The sequence below is a fragment of the Melanostigma gelatinosum genome, assembly GCF_949748355.1.
Source record: "Melanostigma gelatinosum genome assembly, chromosome: 15".
Taxonomy (NCBI): domain Eukaryota; kingdom Metazoa; phylum Chordata; class Actinopteri; order Perciformes; family Zoarcidae; genus Melanostigma; species Melanostigma gelatinosum.
The window spans coordinates 12790462-12806522 of record NC_136648.1 but is presented as its reverse complement, the minus strand read 5'-3'; the positions used below and the strand labels follow the sequence as shown (position 1 = coordinate 12806522).

The following is a 16061-nucleotide window of genomic DNA, read 5'->3' as shown; positions in this document are numbered from 1 at the left end:
GACTTAAAGCCTACCTGCCTTTCTAACATCAAAAGTCTACCAGGCCGGGACATTGTTTTTCATGTGCTTACTTGGTAAGAAACCTGAATTACTGAATTCAGACACAAATTAAAAAGGCAACATCTGCATTTTGAACTTTGAGTCTCAAAGTAGGCCTATACTCAATGTTCTGAGTCAGATTGTGATCACAGATCATACAATGCTTTAACAGGATACTCACTTACATTTTTTTCGTGGGTGTGGTTTATTGAGCAACACATAAACTCAAATAGCGCGTGCTTGAATGTTCAAAATAGGAATATTAGGAAGGTGAACAAAGGTTGTTATTTGTATCAGTGTCGAAGTGCCATTTATAATACACTCATATTATCCCTCCAAAGAAATCTATGAAAAATGTACAAAATGATGTTAATTGTTGCCTACAGGGCACAGTCCCGATGGTAAAAGCTATGAGCAATACTTTTTTCATTATTGAGTTAAAAAAAAACAAGATGTTGTACTCACAAGCACTCATAAGCAGTACAAATGCGAGCAGTATTTCTACTGAAGATTTCACACAGACGGGGACAAATAAGAAAATATGTGTTTTAATAAGTGTTTTAATCATACGCAGCTTTGAGCTGGCTTTGCATTTACATACATTGGACAGACACATTAAATTGATCAAATTACTTGATATTGATTGTGTGTGCAACATATTCCCTGAGACAAACAAATCATTATATATGTGTGAATCTGTTAATTTCTTCATGTTCCTGTCATATCAAAGTCGTTGCAATTCTCTGGTGTAAATACAAGCAATGCAAGGGAATGGCAGCATGAATCATGCTGACTGGAGGAAAATGAAAAACTTAAATCAGTGAGCGGACAGAGTCCCGGGTGGCAGGGGAAGGATGTGACTCAAACAGGTAGTGTAACAGTAAATGTTCCCGGTGTTTCAACATATATAACTTGTAGCTTCAGCTAATACCTTGTTCATACTACTATTATATCTTAGTCACATAAATCCCCCTTTCACGTGACACAATGTTTGTAGGTTTATAATTGTTGTTGACATCTATTTTCACAGTCTTATCAGAGGCAGAACTGTAGAGACATGACCGACACTCACGGATGCCCACTACTCCTGCACACTCATTCAAACCCATTCATGCCAAGACCCAGACCAGGTCTACAATACACAGATGCTGTAATCAAACTTGTAAAACCTTCACGTTTTTTTAAAGACACAACACATGGTTTACAATTTGGAATTGATACAACAGTTAACAGCACCCAATTCAGACACAATGTCCTGTTTTTGACAACAAACGTGAAACTCACGTCATTTATTTCTGGAGCTAACGGGTCATCACTCGCTGCACTAGAACTCAGTAGTGCTGGTGCTGGTGTTCGTGCTTGTGATTGCAGTGCTTGTTGTGTTTGTGATCCAGTTCCAGCAGTTTCAGCATCTCCTGTATCGCGGCCTGGAGAGCTCTGCCCAGGTCCTGGCTGCTGTAGGGTTTTCCAAGTGGAGGCACATGGATGAAGGCAGAGTGACCCTGCCCCAAGTATAGAGAGGTGTAGTAGGTGTAGTCACACAGATACCTGCCAAGGAAGGATGTCAGGTTATGTAAAGTCTGTGTTATCACATCACTGTGTTATCACACAGACGTGAAAGTTAAAGGAATATGCACGTGACAAAGGCTTTGAGCCGACTTTGCAAAACAGTAAAGGCTGTTAAGACATTTGAAAACGAGTCATAAGACAACCTCAATTATCATGCACATTTGCAAGTATCAACTCGTAACTGTAGGCCTCGATGTGTATGATATGAGTGAAAGATGTTGTTCCTTCAACCAAATTCCACAGACCAAAAAGCAGAAGACAACAAACTTATTGCATATTTAATATAGAATAAACAGACCTCTATACATTTTGTCCTTACAAGTACATACATTACAAGTTTATGGTCTTATTCAAAACAGGCATGAAAATAGAAGCTATGCAATGTTTAATTGGCTGAGGGTAGGAAATCATGTTGTCATTGACTGCATTATACGAATATATTTCCCTGTATACACAGAACAACAACAGCAACACTACTGTTATTACTGGCCATGTGGTTTTCCCACAGAATTACATTTTCATTTATTGTATTTCCTTTCTGTTTTTCATTATAAAATAGAGGTCTAAAAACAATACAAGACACAATTTTAGTTTGAACCAACAGGTCCTTTCACAGCAGACACTTTGACAAGAAAATGTTAAAATGAACGACGGTTGAAATCCATTCAGCTGCTTTCATTTATAGGGACATTTCCTCAGGAGCCATGTTGACATGTCGTTGCAGGGTCAACACAGGTGTAATTAATAACATCAATTCATTGTATTTAGGTTCCACACTGCTGGTATTGTGCTCGCCGTCTCACTGGCATGTCATACTTGGACACTTAAATAACGAATCACCATCAGTAATGTTATTAGTAACACCTGTGCTTTTCCTACTATGATAAGTAGAGCGTGTGTAAATCACATCACTTACCTTCCAGCATCCTTAGATACAGAAACAGTGACCCCGAGGCCGGAGTCATTGACCCTTTCGCAGACTGTATCCATGTCCAGGACAGAGCGGATGCAGTCGGGGCCGCTGTCCATGCAGCACTGGGAAGCTGGGCAGAAGCTGCAGTTGTCCAGGCGCTTGTAGCCCTTGTTGTGGCCGCACTGCTCCAGGGCGACAGTGGTGGCTAACCCAGAAACACCGACATGGACCATCAGCTGCTCACAGGACCCCAAAAGACAGAGGTGGCAGAGGTTGTTTTTTTTTAATTGATTGATGGATTTTAACAACCTTTGATGGAAAAATGGGTTTTCCATGTACGGTATTTTGTATTTTATTGAATACCTGTGGCTCATGCTCTTTCCACAGAGATGGCAGTAGGCTCTGAACAGCCTGGTATTCAACAGGCACCTCACACACATGAAGGTCTACTGCTTCACCCAGCCCCAATCGCTCCAGTTCCTGAGCACAAAAAACATATATTATTTATATATGTATATATATATATATATATATATATATACATATATAAATAATATATGTTTTTTATATATATATATATGTATTTAATTGCAGTCTTAAAAGGTTTTAAATGTCCACAATGAAACTAAATGACAACCCCTTAATCAGGTGAGGAAAAAAAAGTGCATTTTGCTCATTATGAAATGTACTATTTAAATATTTAAATAAAAAATCCTGAACTGCCCCCTTTGTTAAAAATGGACAACGTGGATATACTGATTACCTGTACTGCCACCCAGCTGGAGTTCACTGCATGCTTTCCAAAAGGCTCAAAACCTGCACAGAAAAGAGCAGCAACATGATTCTTTACTGCAGCAAAGAGACACAGTGCAGCCGAGTAAACTATAAAGTCAGCGAAGATGCTTATCTGTTTTGGACATATGCGATAAGGGTGAATGTAAAAAAAGACTCTTAATTCAAAGTCCAAAGGTTGCAAGTTAAACATTAATTGTAGTAGTAGCAGAGGCACAGAATCACTTATTTCTCGCAGTTAACCAGCAAAAAAATGGCATATGTTGTTGTTCAATCTCTTCCTGATGCACATCTTTGTTTAAAAACCTTTGTTATCTAAAACCAGCACACAAAACCCTGCTCTCCTAACAGCAGCGTCCTCTCTGTAAACATCAGTGTCATTACATATTTACAATATGAACACAACCATTAAAGTGCAGCCCAGACACAAGCAGAACACTCTCAGAGCTGCCACAACAAAGAAATCCTTTAGGACACATGTGTCTTCTCCAGTCCTCTCACCAATTAACACCTCTCACCTGTTGCTATTACTTTCTTCTTATTGGCCATTATCCTTGGTTGTTATGACAACAATTGTCATTGATGTATAATAAGGGGATCAAATACCCCACGCGAGAATCCCAGGATTGTCTCCGCTTGCTGCTGTTTTCTTCTGACTCAGGGCTCAAAGGAAGTGACACACCAGATCTGGGTGGATCATACTGCCATCTACTGTACGGGGGTGCAATCGCCAACAGCAGTTCATCCCACATGAATGCCTTTGGCTATGAAGTGAAGAAACAACAACAACAAAGGAAGACTCGTGAATTTGTGTTTCTTCAACATGCAGCACAAGACATTTTTTTGGAAAGACGACAGGAGAGGATAAAAACTGATCCTTTTAATCCAACCGTTTTAATGCAATAGAATGTAATTCAAGACATGTGTGTTCTGAAAATGAAAACCAAGCATCTGCACTGCATTAACAGATGAAAGGTTTAGAGAAGCCGCCCTGTGAGTGGCCAGCTGAAGTGAATGAAAAACAACCTCCCCTCCATCAACAAGAACCGTTGATACTGCCTCAGCATTTAACCTCCAACCAGCTGCTCCAGTTCAGCTGCTTAGTGGTTTCACTGGGTGGCTCCCAGGTGTGAATGTAGGCAGTGTAACAGCGTCAGAGTGGCACAGGGCGTTGCTGAACATGCAATGCCCTGTTGGCTTATCCCCGGGGAGCTAAAGTCAAAGGACACTTCTCCTGTGGCTGTGGAGGGGAAGTTGTATCGTACACAACCTTTTGACACACTCCATTACCTGAGTCTAGAGGACAAACCTTCTCCCCCAGTTTGTTGTCATGAAGGCAGAGCTAATCTAATAGTGCCCAACAGCCACTTTCTTCATTCGCGGTGCCGTCCACACCCTTGTTGTGAAATGACTCACACATTCTGGACACTGCACCCTATGTGGCTCCAGACTGGCACACTGAAGAAAATATGCTCTCCATAGGGTGGAGATCTTTTTTCTTTCTTGGAAGAGTCTTTTGTGGTTAATGTTTCAAACAAATGTCTCTCATTCATGCCTCTACGGTTACAGAATCAACATTGATTTCTGCCTCTGAACCACATCACACACACTGTAACACCTCCACCAACCACCTACACGGCAGTCGCCAACAGCCCCCTCTTCTCCCTCAACCCGTTCACCTTCCTCTCTCCATCTCGCCTGCGTCACTTGCTATGTCAGCGTTGCCATGGAAACTAATGATGCCCTCTCTGCTCCGTGGTGCTGATGCAGACCGTCTGCTGACGTCCTCGCTGTGAAGGGGCGGAATAACAATATTCTAGTTTCCACCACAGGAAAACTCAATGCCGTGTACAATGCATACTGAATGTATGCTCTATTTGTCTCTTTTCATTTCTTTCTATTCTATGGTTTCTGTTCTGCTCTATCATATAATGTCCTATTCTATAATAATTTACATTAACCTGTTCTTTTTCTATTCTGTTCTATTGTATTTTATAACATTTCATTATATTCTCTATTTGTATTCTATTCTTTCCTGTTCTCTTCTATGATGCTATATTCTATTATACAATTATCTATTCTATTATTTTCTGTTCTATTTAATTAATTACGTGCATTCTACTTTATAATGTTATAGTTCTGTTATAATATATGCCTTCATTTTATCAGACCGAATGCATATGTTGAGATTTCACAGCCATTGTGAGTCATCGTTGTGAAAATAAAATCTTTTCGCCTATTATGGAACAAATGGCATCAATGAAGACACCGAGACAGCTCAAGATCCACCAGCCATGATTTAACCAATTTCCACATGCTACTTTCAATCATAGACAACACATGGTTTCCTAATTCTACTGTCACTGTTTCCTTCCCTTTTTCTCGAGTATGCTCAGTTTCCCCAGAAACACTTTCAGAGCACTTACACGTTGTATCGCCTCATTTCATTCTCTTGGTCTTGTGTGAGGGCTGAACGTGTGACCATTGATCCTTAAAGTACTGGAACAGAGAGGTGTTCGCGCGGTGAGCGTTAGAAGGCTGATGAAGTGGAATAAAATATGAATTTAGTTTTTAACACATCATTTAACACCAAATTATGTCTCGCTCCGGATCCTACAGCCTCGTTTTATGGAATAGTAGGCTACAAGATTACACTTAACTTGTGTGTTAAACTTATGTAGAACACAATTATTTTACGTAAAGCTGATTATAATACTCCATTATCTCCTTGAAGTCTTTTAAAAGCGCCTTAGTTGAAGGAATATGTTCGGTAAGGCCTGTTCCTCTGTTCTTTCCTCTCGCCTCTCACACCTTCCCCGCCCAGTCTCTGCTCTCTTTTGGCGACCCTGTGCTTTTTTATGCTATGACATCAAACCACAATGCATTGCACTGTTTGTAGTTTACCTAAAGTCTCCATGGCAATAAAGACCGGTTCGGCCCCTTATTCAAATTAAACCGGAAACCAACGTCATTTTGGGCCAATCTCCGCGCTCTGGAGTGACATAATGGAATTTTTAGGGCTAGAAAGCGAGCGAGGTCTGGCGCTGCGCATAGCAGTCGTGCCATCGGGAAAAAACAATATCATTCGCGCGCTGAAGAGACACATCACAGCCCCTCAGGCACAACAGCACAAGTGGTCGACTGATAGCGTGACTGATACGTAAAAAGGGGAAGAGGAAATAGGATCGCGTAAGAATAAGGATCAGCTGATTTCCTCATGCTTGGATTGGGATTGCTGAGAGATCATTAATGCGTAACGCTCAACACTCCCTCATGTGAGGGTGTAGAATGGAAACAACCCTCTACCCAGGCACCGTGAACACTCCGAGGTTCTTCAGCATCTATTCGCAGAGCACGATGATGAAGAAGGACATTCATCTGAACCTGGACGACCACAACTCCCAGCTCAAATCAAACCCGCTCCGGGACACAGACGGACTCCTCAACTCCCCGGACTTGGGACTCTTGAAGCTAACCACTCCGGACCTGGAGCGCCTTATCATCCAGTCGAACGGTCTGGTCACCACCGCCAACCCGGCCTCCCACTTCCTCTACCCGAAGTCCGCCAGTGACGAGCAGGAGTTCGCGGAAGGTTTCGTCAAGGCGCTGGAGGATCTTCACAAGCAGAATCAGCTGAGCGAGGCGGGGTGCGTCTCCGTGGACAGACTGGAGCTCCTGGGATCAGCCAACGCACTGGGCTCCGGCGGGCTTCATGCATCAGACCTTCCTGTTTACACTACGTTGAACGGCTATGCGGCCAGTCCGCTCGGAGCCACCTCCATCAACTACTCCACGGACATCATCCCCTTCCCGCCGCCTCCGTCTCATCTGGTCAGCGCGCAGCAACAGGCGGCTGCCGCGGCCGCTCTGTCACGGCTCCAGGCTGCCGGTTTGGTGAAGGACGAGCCTCAGACTGTACCAGACATGCAGAGCTTCGGGGACAGCCCCCCGCTGTCTCCTATTGACATGGACAACCAGGAGCGCATCAAGGCGGAGAGGAAAAAGCTGCGGAACAGGATAGCCGCCTCCAAATGCCGCAAGAGAAAACTGGAGAGGATCTCTCGGCTGGAGGACAAGGTCAAGAACCTGAAAACGCAAAACACCGAGCTGGCTTCCACAGCCTGCGTCCTCAGGGAGCAAGTGTCCCAGCTGAAGCAGAAGGTGATGAACCATGTCAGCAGCGGATGTCAGCTTTTACCAAACCAGGTCCAGGCGTACTAAATGCCAGTAATGGAGCTCTTCATGGATGTTTACGGCTCTTAATATGCGCCGAGGATGCAGGCCTGTATAAAGCGGAACATTTGCCTTTTGTAACACAAAATCCTTATCAGAGAATTGATATGAGGCCATTGTAAGAACATGGCTGTAACTGAGGAACAGAAGACATTTGCACAGCACAGTGCAAAACATGGACCTTGATGAGAGCCACAAGTCTACTGGAATAATGACAGGTTAGCCAGCAGCAGGTGTGGCCTCTGCCAGCCTCTTCTGATTCCTGAACATCTGGCAGTGTTACGCAGCAAACTGACTTATTTTGTTGCCCTCATTTCTTTTTGGGAAGCCATGCAGCAAACTGCTGTACAATGGACTGGTGTGGGATAGCGTTTATATGCGTGTAAGCTGGACAATCTCAAGAGGAGTGCAACCAAACACCAGGGTGTCACCAAGTGCTGTCACCCAATGTGTAATATAATGCCTTACTTGTTTACAAGCACTTAGTAATGACAAATATATATTTTATTTCCTGAAACATTTCTTATTTTACATATGGTCTTACTTCTTGTTTCTTTTGTTGCAAAAATGAACACTGCATGTCTTGTTGCTTTCGTGTACAGTAACTATTGTATTTTTCATTATGGCGGCTGCTGTGTAGTTCTTCAGTCACCAAACTTCCATGAATGTATGTGTACGTGTTGAGAAACCTCCCCCCCCCCCCCCCCTACCCATGTGTAATGGACTCTCAAGTCTCTACCTGACATTCATTAAATTCACTACATTACTAAAGCTCACGTGTTCTGTTTCTTACTGAGCGGGAGGCTCTGCTGGCTTATAGTTAAAAGGAACATTTGCTAGAATTCATAACTTTGCATGTGTCTTCTATTTTACAGTTGGCACTGTGAGTGTTGTGTTAAGTGCAGTAGGGGAAAGCTGAACCAAACCATAGATGGTCAAACAACTCTGAGGGTAAACAAGACATTATTGCAGCGTTCTGCCCTCTGCTGGGCAAAATACAACCTACTCTCAACCTTTTTCTCTAACTTCACATGTGCACTTTTTGTAAATAATTGTTGAACCAACGTACAACTCCAGCTTTTAGCTAATTTGTTTATTGATTCCTCATTTTAGCAAATCTGCCATTACAGAATTACAGCACAATTCACACAACTAATAGCCGACATGCAGAAAATTCCTATTTACAAGAGATATTTATGGGGAGGGAGGAAGAAGAAGAGGAGAGCTGAACAGGATCGAGAAGTGTTCCGAAGTCACTCGCAACTTTACAGCTGTAAAACACAACAAATAAAGTAACAAAAGTCAAAAGTCAACCACTGCAGTAAGAATCAGCGTTTTAACAAAGTGTTCAGAGTATTCCCTTTACTTCCTGTTTCCCTCTTTGAAACTCCTGCACAGAGAAGGAAAACATTGCCGCACACGTTACTGCAAGTCTCACACAAGTCTAATGTTGAGATGACTTCAGAAAGAACAATTGTTAAGGCTGCCTTTACAGAAACTGTACATTCGCTAACCCGCGTACATTACAAACCTTCAGCAGGATCGTACATTGCTCATATTTGGGTGTGGAGAGAAATGACTCCTATTGCTCTGAGAGAACAGTCTGTTTTTACACTAACAAGTCTTGGAAGTTACATAACTGATATCAAAAGACAAACAAACCTCCCACCAAAGCTGCGCTGATATAACAAGAGACTCTTAAACTGGAAACGTTTCACGTTCCTCTTGAGGAAGCATCTTAAACTTTATATTCACAGTAAACACAAATACATTTTCATTTCAAAGCTGGGAGAGTTTAAGCAATTGAATACGATTGAACATCTCCTTTAAAAAGTACAGTGCAGACTGCAATGCATAATCTAGGAAGAACATTGTCTTAAAAGTAAATGAAGTTATAAATAATACAAAATTAATAAGCTTTATTTTGAAATAACTTAAAATGTTGAAAATATTTCCGCATGCCTTACATACAGTTTTGTACTGTATTACACGAGCAGACAAATCCTGAACCGTAGCATCAGAGAGAACTCACAATTTGACATTTAACATGCTTAAAAACACACGGTTCCCCCACAACGTGGAGATGAAAATATCTTCCACCATGACATAAGTGAATATCTGAAGTTGATGGCGAGGTCTGTGGTGTAGCAGCGCTCACACTGAATCACATGCCTTTCTAGTGAGTGCATGTTACACACTGTGTGCAGTGAATGAAATGTTAATACAATGAGAAGGGGGTTGTGAGCTTAACATGTGGAACCTTTAGAACCATTTGATTCCTCCACATACTGAAACTGTAGGACAGCAGCTCATACAAATAACCATCCGATCGACCACAAACGTTTGAAACAACATCATGCACCTCTCACTGAAGCACAGGTAGGAACCCAATACCCAAAATCATTATGGTATAATATACTTATTCATGGATATATATTATATATGCATAACTATTGACGTTTAAACATTTATACACTCTTCTCAATTTGGGACATCTCTTATATTTCTATTCTGTTGATTGTCTTAAAAAATAGTTAGAAAAAAGTAATTAAAATATGACACTGCTATCCAATTTCACTAAAAGAAAGTAAAAAAACGAATTGGGGGAAGGGGCCAAAAATGAATAAGAATAAGAAGACCAGCAGCTGATAAACATCATCTTTGCTGTTCTTATATTTAATCATAAAATTAAAAGAGTTTTTTCAAATGACCCCGTTTGGACATCAAACTTTGAGCGTAACTATTTGTAGAAACTCAATCACAACACTGACGAGGGTCGGTGATTTCACATGCTCAAAACCACAGCCAACAAACCTAAAAATGTTTTTTTTTAAAACCAGCAACGCTATCCACAGTAACAACCCTATATTTTCAAAGGGACTGAAAGTAAAACTAATTTGTATCCATTTAGGTTTGAGGCATTAGTGCTGAGTGGGGCCTGTGATTGGAGGATTCACATCCTTTTATAGTAAAACCCAATTGCAGACACGTCAACAAGGAACGATGGAGTTTCAGCCTTAACCGGCCTTTTATTAGTCTGTTAAGATAAGGATTGTGTGTGCGTGTGTGTAAATAAACATGTTTAAGTAAGAAAGAAAGATAAGCTGGGATTGTACCTCTGTTATTTCTTCTTCACCCCTCTAACTAAGTTAGCACCATCACATAATCTCTGAAATGTGGACGATGCTCTTGGTGTAGCGAGAGGGGCGGAGAGTCGAAGACGTCAGGTTGTGTTTCTCTGTGTGCCAGTGTCTGTGTGTAATAACTGTGTGTATGAGAATGAAAAGAAAGTAAGAGACAAACCTAAACAAGTTGTGAGGATTTTAGGACAGCAGACAGTGTGTGTGTGCCCGTGCGTGCGCGGTCATGTTTAGCATGCACAATCCTGAGTGGACCTCTGTGGCTGCTCGTTGAGCTGCGGTCCCTGTTTAGAGCCGGTGACAGTCGGGTCGTTGTTGTCCAGACTGTCTGACATCTTCTCACAGATGATGTCCACCAGCCGCTCGAAGGTCTGCTTCACGTTAATGTTATCTTTAGCGCTCGCTTCGAAGTGCTCAAAACCTGCGGAGGGGCGAGAGAGACAGAGCTATGGTTACGCTTATAACCTGGTTAATCCACTGAACTCATCATGTTGGACACATACAGGATATGGTCAGACAGGCAGCTCAAACATCAACAATGAGCCCTCCGTAACAGATTTGTGTAAGTTTATCTCTATTCAATTCAATTCAATTTATTTTTGTACAGCTCAAAATCACAAATTACAGATCATACTTAACCATACTGAATCATACTGAGATTAAGTCCAATTACTGTTAGTTACATGTGATACTATGACTCAGTCTGACCACTCGGATCACTCCCAGAGCGATATGTTTTTGATGCTACATGTTCCAGCAGGAAGAGAAGTAAGCTCGCTCGACTAAAACATAAATCATTGCCTTACGAAGACTGAAGTGCTGATAGTCAGACTTGTGCTAAAATATAATATCGTTGATAGTTAAGAAGGATGTTAGTATGGCTCATAGCTGCCTTTTATTTACAATTACTTCAGCCTGAATTGTTGCAACATCAGTTTTAAACGTGGAAATTATGTAATGTGGCAAGAAGAAAAGTTGAATCATGATGACATACAGTATGCCAACTATAGATGTTTATAAAACAACCTCTAAAATAAACAAAAATCCCCCCTTGTCCAAATACAACCCAAATATTGTGAATTTGACTCATGTTTAGAAACATATACAGCAACGTTATTATATGGTCACGATTATATATCAGTTTCATTAATGCACCGAGCAGAGGAGAGGAAAAGCAACAGAGACCTGTCCTCTAGATTCTACTGTGACCAGCTGACTTACCCAGCTGTTCTGACAGCTGTTGGCCCCTCTCTGAGGCCACCACTCGTTCATCGTCCATATCACACTTGTTCCCCACCAAGAGGACCTGGGCATTGTCCCATGAGTACGTCTTGATCTGGGTCGACCTGTTAGCAGACACAGTACAGGGTGTTTAGCTACAGCGCCTGACTGAGTCTCACAAGCATCTTTTCTCTTAGATGTTAAAGTCTCGAGAAAGCACTGAGGGCTCAGTACTACAATAGATTAACACACATGCTTTTGCTGCTGAGAAAAGAAAAATCTATCTTTTTTACAACCATCATTCCTGCTCGTTAAATTCCATTTTAATCACCAACTTCTTTTTGAGATAGAAGTGTCACTCACCAGTCTTGGACGGCGTTGAAGGACTCCTCGTTGGTGATGTCATACATGAGGATGAAGCCCATGGCTCCTCTGTAGTAAGCTGTGGTGATTGTCCTGTAGCGCTCCTGGCCAGCAGTGTCCTACACAAATACCATCATTTTTTTAATTGAGAAATATTGTTGAGTAAATATATATTTGTCTCGTGGACATGACAAGGTTTCCATCGATCCAGGGACGCTCCTGCCCGGGTTGTGGTCTAAACATCATCATGTAGGATTAAATAAGCAATGGGATTTTTTTGTCTTTTTGTGCAGATCATTGTCTCCCAGCACCTGCAAAGGATTTATGCCTCCTGATGATTGCGGAGGTTTAACATCAAGCCAAACTCCCATGACCATTAGGCATTCCTCTGCTGTCCTCCCCCCCACGTAATAAGCAATTGGTCCCAGGGTCAGGCTGTATGGCTCATGTTAAGAACACTTCAAGGGTATTGCCATTACACAGCAGATGAAGTTATTCTGGGGCAGCTGGGAATCATTGGAGACACATGGAAACAGAAACCGCTTCAGTCCCAGATGTGATGGGGCAGCGTGAAAAACACGCAGTCTTACTAAAGACGGTCTGCAGGACGAAACTAAATTTACATTAATTCTGTTCAATTAAAAAGGACTTTATAGCTGCAATGATTAGTTGATTATTTAATTTATGGAATATTAATATACAACGTTTTTGATAACTGATTAATTGTTTGAGGCACCTTTCAAGCAAAAATGGCAAAATCTGGATGCAACTTCTCCAATATGGGGATTTGCTGCTTTTCAGTGTCTTCTATTTGTAAACTGAATATTTTTGGGGTTTTGGACTGTTGGTTGGACGAACCAAGACATTTAAAGATGTTGCTTTGGACTTTGAGATATATATATGAAATAGATATCTTTCATTTTAGACACAAAACCATTACTAGAGAAATATAATCAGCAGATTTATCGATAATTAAAATAATCGTGAGTTGCGGCCTTATATACTTAATACTGTGTCGGGGGTGTCATTGCTGCATCGTTCTGGGCTACTGTAGAAACCTGGCGGTGCAACATGGCAGACTCTGTAAAGTGGAACCGCTCCCTAAGTAGATACAAACAGCTCATTCTAAGGGAATGAAAACACGACAATTCTTATATGATGGCGATAATACACAATGAAAACATAGTTATGAATGTTATGTTCGATTACTGCCAGTAAATCTCCCTAAATCCTACACACTGTATCTTTAAATTATAGCTATTCAGCTCTCACATACATCTGAACTCTTTTTCCAATCATACTGTTTTTTGGCTAAGGGTGTCACTGTATTATGGAAGGAAATCCTCATGTATCAGCAGATACAGAGAAAACATTTGATTGTTGCATTGGTAGTAATTATGTAATGCAAAATAAAGTGTGGCAATAGACAGAAAGCAGCAACAAGCAAAGCAATGTGAGTTTTCAATTCCCTTTCACAACTCGTCAGGAGTTCGGAGTAAAATGTCAGCTACCGTGAAGCAACTGTGATCCAGTAGCTCCCCCACGTCTACACGCATGTGTATGTTCACTTCCTCACCCATATCTGCAGCTTTATCCTCTTATCGTTCCTGTAGATGGTCTTCACCTTGAAGTCGATGCCCACTGTGCTGACAAAGGCTGGCGTGAATGAGTCGTCTGCATAGCGGAAGAGGAAGGAAGTCTTTCCTACGCTGCTGTTGCCAATGATGAGGATTTTAAACATGTAATCAAAGTTCTGGTCCGAGGACTCCTTCTGTCCGTATGTGGCATTTGCAGACGCCATCTATGCAAGGATTGAGATCTCACATTAATCAAAAAAGAAAGACCTTAATACAACAACACCACCACCACCACAAGTGACAGTCACAAAGGTTCCCTGACAGTGTCTCAAAAACTAGACATTATATAAATCTACAAAGGTAGAGCTGTTGTATTTGTTAATATCAGAGTAGGTAGGCACTGTGACTCCCTGTAGACACAGTGTCATACACAATTCCCCTGTCACTGGATGAAACAGTTCATGTTTGGTTGAAATGAATGATCAAAAAAAAAGAAAGAAAAATAAATCCTGCCTTTGAAACATTTTACATAATACTGCTGTCGAAGTTTAGGACATGTGACAGATTACCACATCTTTCGTCAATGTGGTTCAACTGGTCTATAGATGGAAAGTATAAAATTAGAGATCAGCACATTTAAGAAACATGAAAGCCCAATGACTTTTGGATAAACAAGACCAACCCCTGATAACACAAAAGCCCTTTAGTTATTAAATGATCATAATACAATACATCTAGCGTTATGTCAAAGGCTAAAAAGGTGTACAACAAGTCTGAGAAATAAAGACAAGACAGAGAGCATGTATCAGCCTGGCAGCTGTCAAATACCTAAGTTTCTAATTTACTAGACTGTTTAACGTTAACTGAATCCGTTTGGTTTGTTCTCTTCCAAACTAACAGATCACACTGGGGCACTTCTGTGAGGAATACCCTGGAACTAATGCACAGAAAACAGACCAACAGATCATCATTATTCTTCAGACAGACCAGAGGAAGACCATCTGAATCCACATGGCAGCCTCATTTAACCCGGAATGGGGTTTATCAGTAATTACCGGTTGTTGTATGACGCCAGGTTACACTCCCAAACCGTGTCATGACATTATCAAGGAATACGCAGCCGTTTCGCCAGGAGGCTGTGTCAATACCAGCAACCAATGCTCACACACAGCCGTGAGTGTTTCCACGTCATGTCAATAACGCTGGTCAGACAAGGAACGCACACCTCCGCTCCACAAGATAAGAGCACGGAAGTACCACAGCTTAGCAGGCTAAGCATCAGCTAAGATACCGATCCTTTCCCATTAGGACGGCATGAAACCTGCACGGACCAATTATGAATGACCATATGGTTGGACAGAATGTACCTTGTAACGTTAGTAGATTAGAGAATGTCAGACAAACGGGCCACGCCTGAAGTGCCACCTGACAGTTTGTGAACACAACATGCTCCCAATTTAAACGGCCTGAACTACATCCTTATCCATAGTGGAGCTTATGTAGCGTTAGCTTGCCAGATATATAACGTTAAACTAGCTGCTTGTTCACGTTAGCTGGAAAAAAACACGTTGAAAAAAAACGGTACAAGGCGTCATTACTCAGCTAGCTACCACTTATAATAAAGATCAAACGTTAAAGGCATGAAAGCAATACAGATATAAATGCAAGTTGTAGTTTTTGTAAACGCATGCAATTAGGCGAGCATCGCTCCCTTTATGCTAACACAGCAGACCGTTACCAGTATTTAGAAGAAGCAGCTAGCTAAGCATTCCAGCTAACGTTAAGTCAAATGAAGGTTATCTTCCTTGTTTACGACTACATTTTCTGTCATAAGACAAGCGACAAACAGCCCGAATGAAATCCGTTGCAAGCTGTTAGACTTAACTTGGCCCCGCAATGAGAAATGAGCGCAGAGTTTTACAATGAGCGGTGTGTTTTATCCTCAGCAGCGACTAGCCCTCAGTCCGGCTTTGCACCTGCAGTTGCTCGTGCGCCTCTTGATTGACAGCCCCGGCATAAGCGGGTACAAACAGAGTGTAAGGATGACTGGCAGGACGGTCGACCAATCAGAGAAGAGCATCCGTTCATTCACACGGAGCCCTGCCCCCACCCATTCTGCACATTCTTCATAGGTGTAAATTAATTTTTATTTGTGAGAATAGATAGAGAATGTAGTAGTGGTGAGTAAATGGTGAAATACCAGTCTGATGTTGA

General features: G+C 41.7%; 3 protein-coding genes across 8 annotated transcripts; 1 reads left to right on the top strand and 2 right to left on the bottom strand.

Moving 5' to 3' along the window:
* Positions 1-591: 591 nt before the first annotated feature.
* On the bottom strand, positions 592-3970 carry LOC306789562 (pyroglutamyl-peptidase 1-like). Of its 2 annotated transcripts, XM_079285570.1 has the most exons (5): positions 3832-3970; positions 3285-3337; positions 2885-3001; positions 2525-2757; positions 592-1587 (listed from the first exon to the last, which is right to left on the bottom strand). In XM_079285570.1, the coding sequence occupies exons 1-5, from the start codon at positions 3860-3862 to the stop codon at positions 1371-1373; spliced, it is 651 nt and encodes a 216-aa protein (XP_079141696.1). In that variant the 5' UTR covers positions 3863-3970; the 3' UTR covers positions 592-1370. The 2 variants fall into 2 exon arrangements, with proteins under 2 accessions (XP_079141696.1, XP_079141697.1); XM_079285571.1 differs by lacking the exon at positions 2885-3001.
* Positions 3971-6381: 2411 nt separating this feature from the next.
* On the top strand, positions 6382-8309 carry LOC306789171 (transcription factor JunD-like). The gene has a single exon (XM_079284986.1). The coding sequence runs from the start codon at positions 6602-6604 to the stop codon at positions 7532-7534; it is 933 nt and encodes a 310-aa protein (XP_079141112.1). The 5' UTR covers positions 6382-6601; the 3' UTR covers positions 7535-8309.
* Positions 8310-8630: 321 nt separating this feature from the next.
* Positions 8631-15871, bottom strand: LOC306789410 (ras-related protein Rab-3A-like). Of its 5 annotated transcripts, none has more exons than XR_013772654.1 (5): positions 13847-15832; positions 12271-12389; positions 11908-12032; positions 10850-11107; positions 8631-8817 (listed from the first exon to the last, which is right to left on the bottom strand). XR_013772654.1 is itself a non-coding variant. In XM_079285340.1 (5 exons), the coding sequence occupies exons 2-5, from the start codon at positions 14069-14071 to the stop codon at positions 10917-10919; spliced, it is 660 nt and encodes a 219-aa protein (XP_079141466.1). In that variant the 5' UTR covers positions 15733-15871; the 3' UTR covers positions 8631-10916. The 5 variants fall into 5 exon arrangements, 4 of the variants coding, with proteins under 4 accessions (XP_079141466.1, XP_079141465.1, XP_079141464.1 ...); XM_079285340.1 differs by having other exon boundaries at positions 8631-11107; positions 13847-14071; positions 15733-15871; XM_079285339.1 differs by having other exon boundaries at positions 8631-11107; positions 13847-14071; positions 15769-15850.
* Positions 15872-16061: the final 190 nt, after the last annotated feature.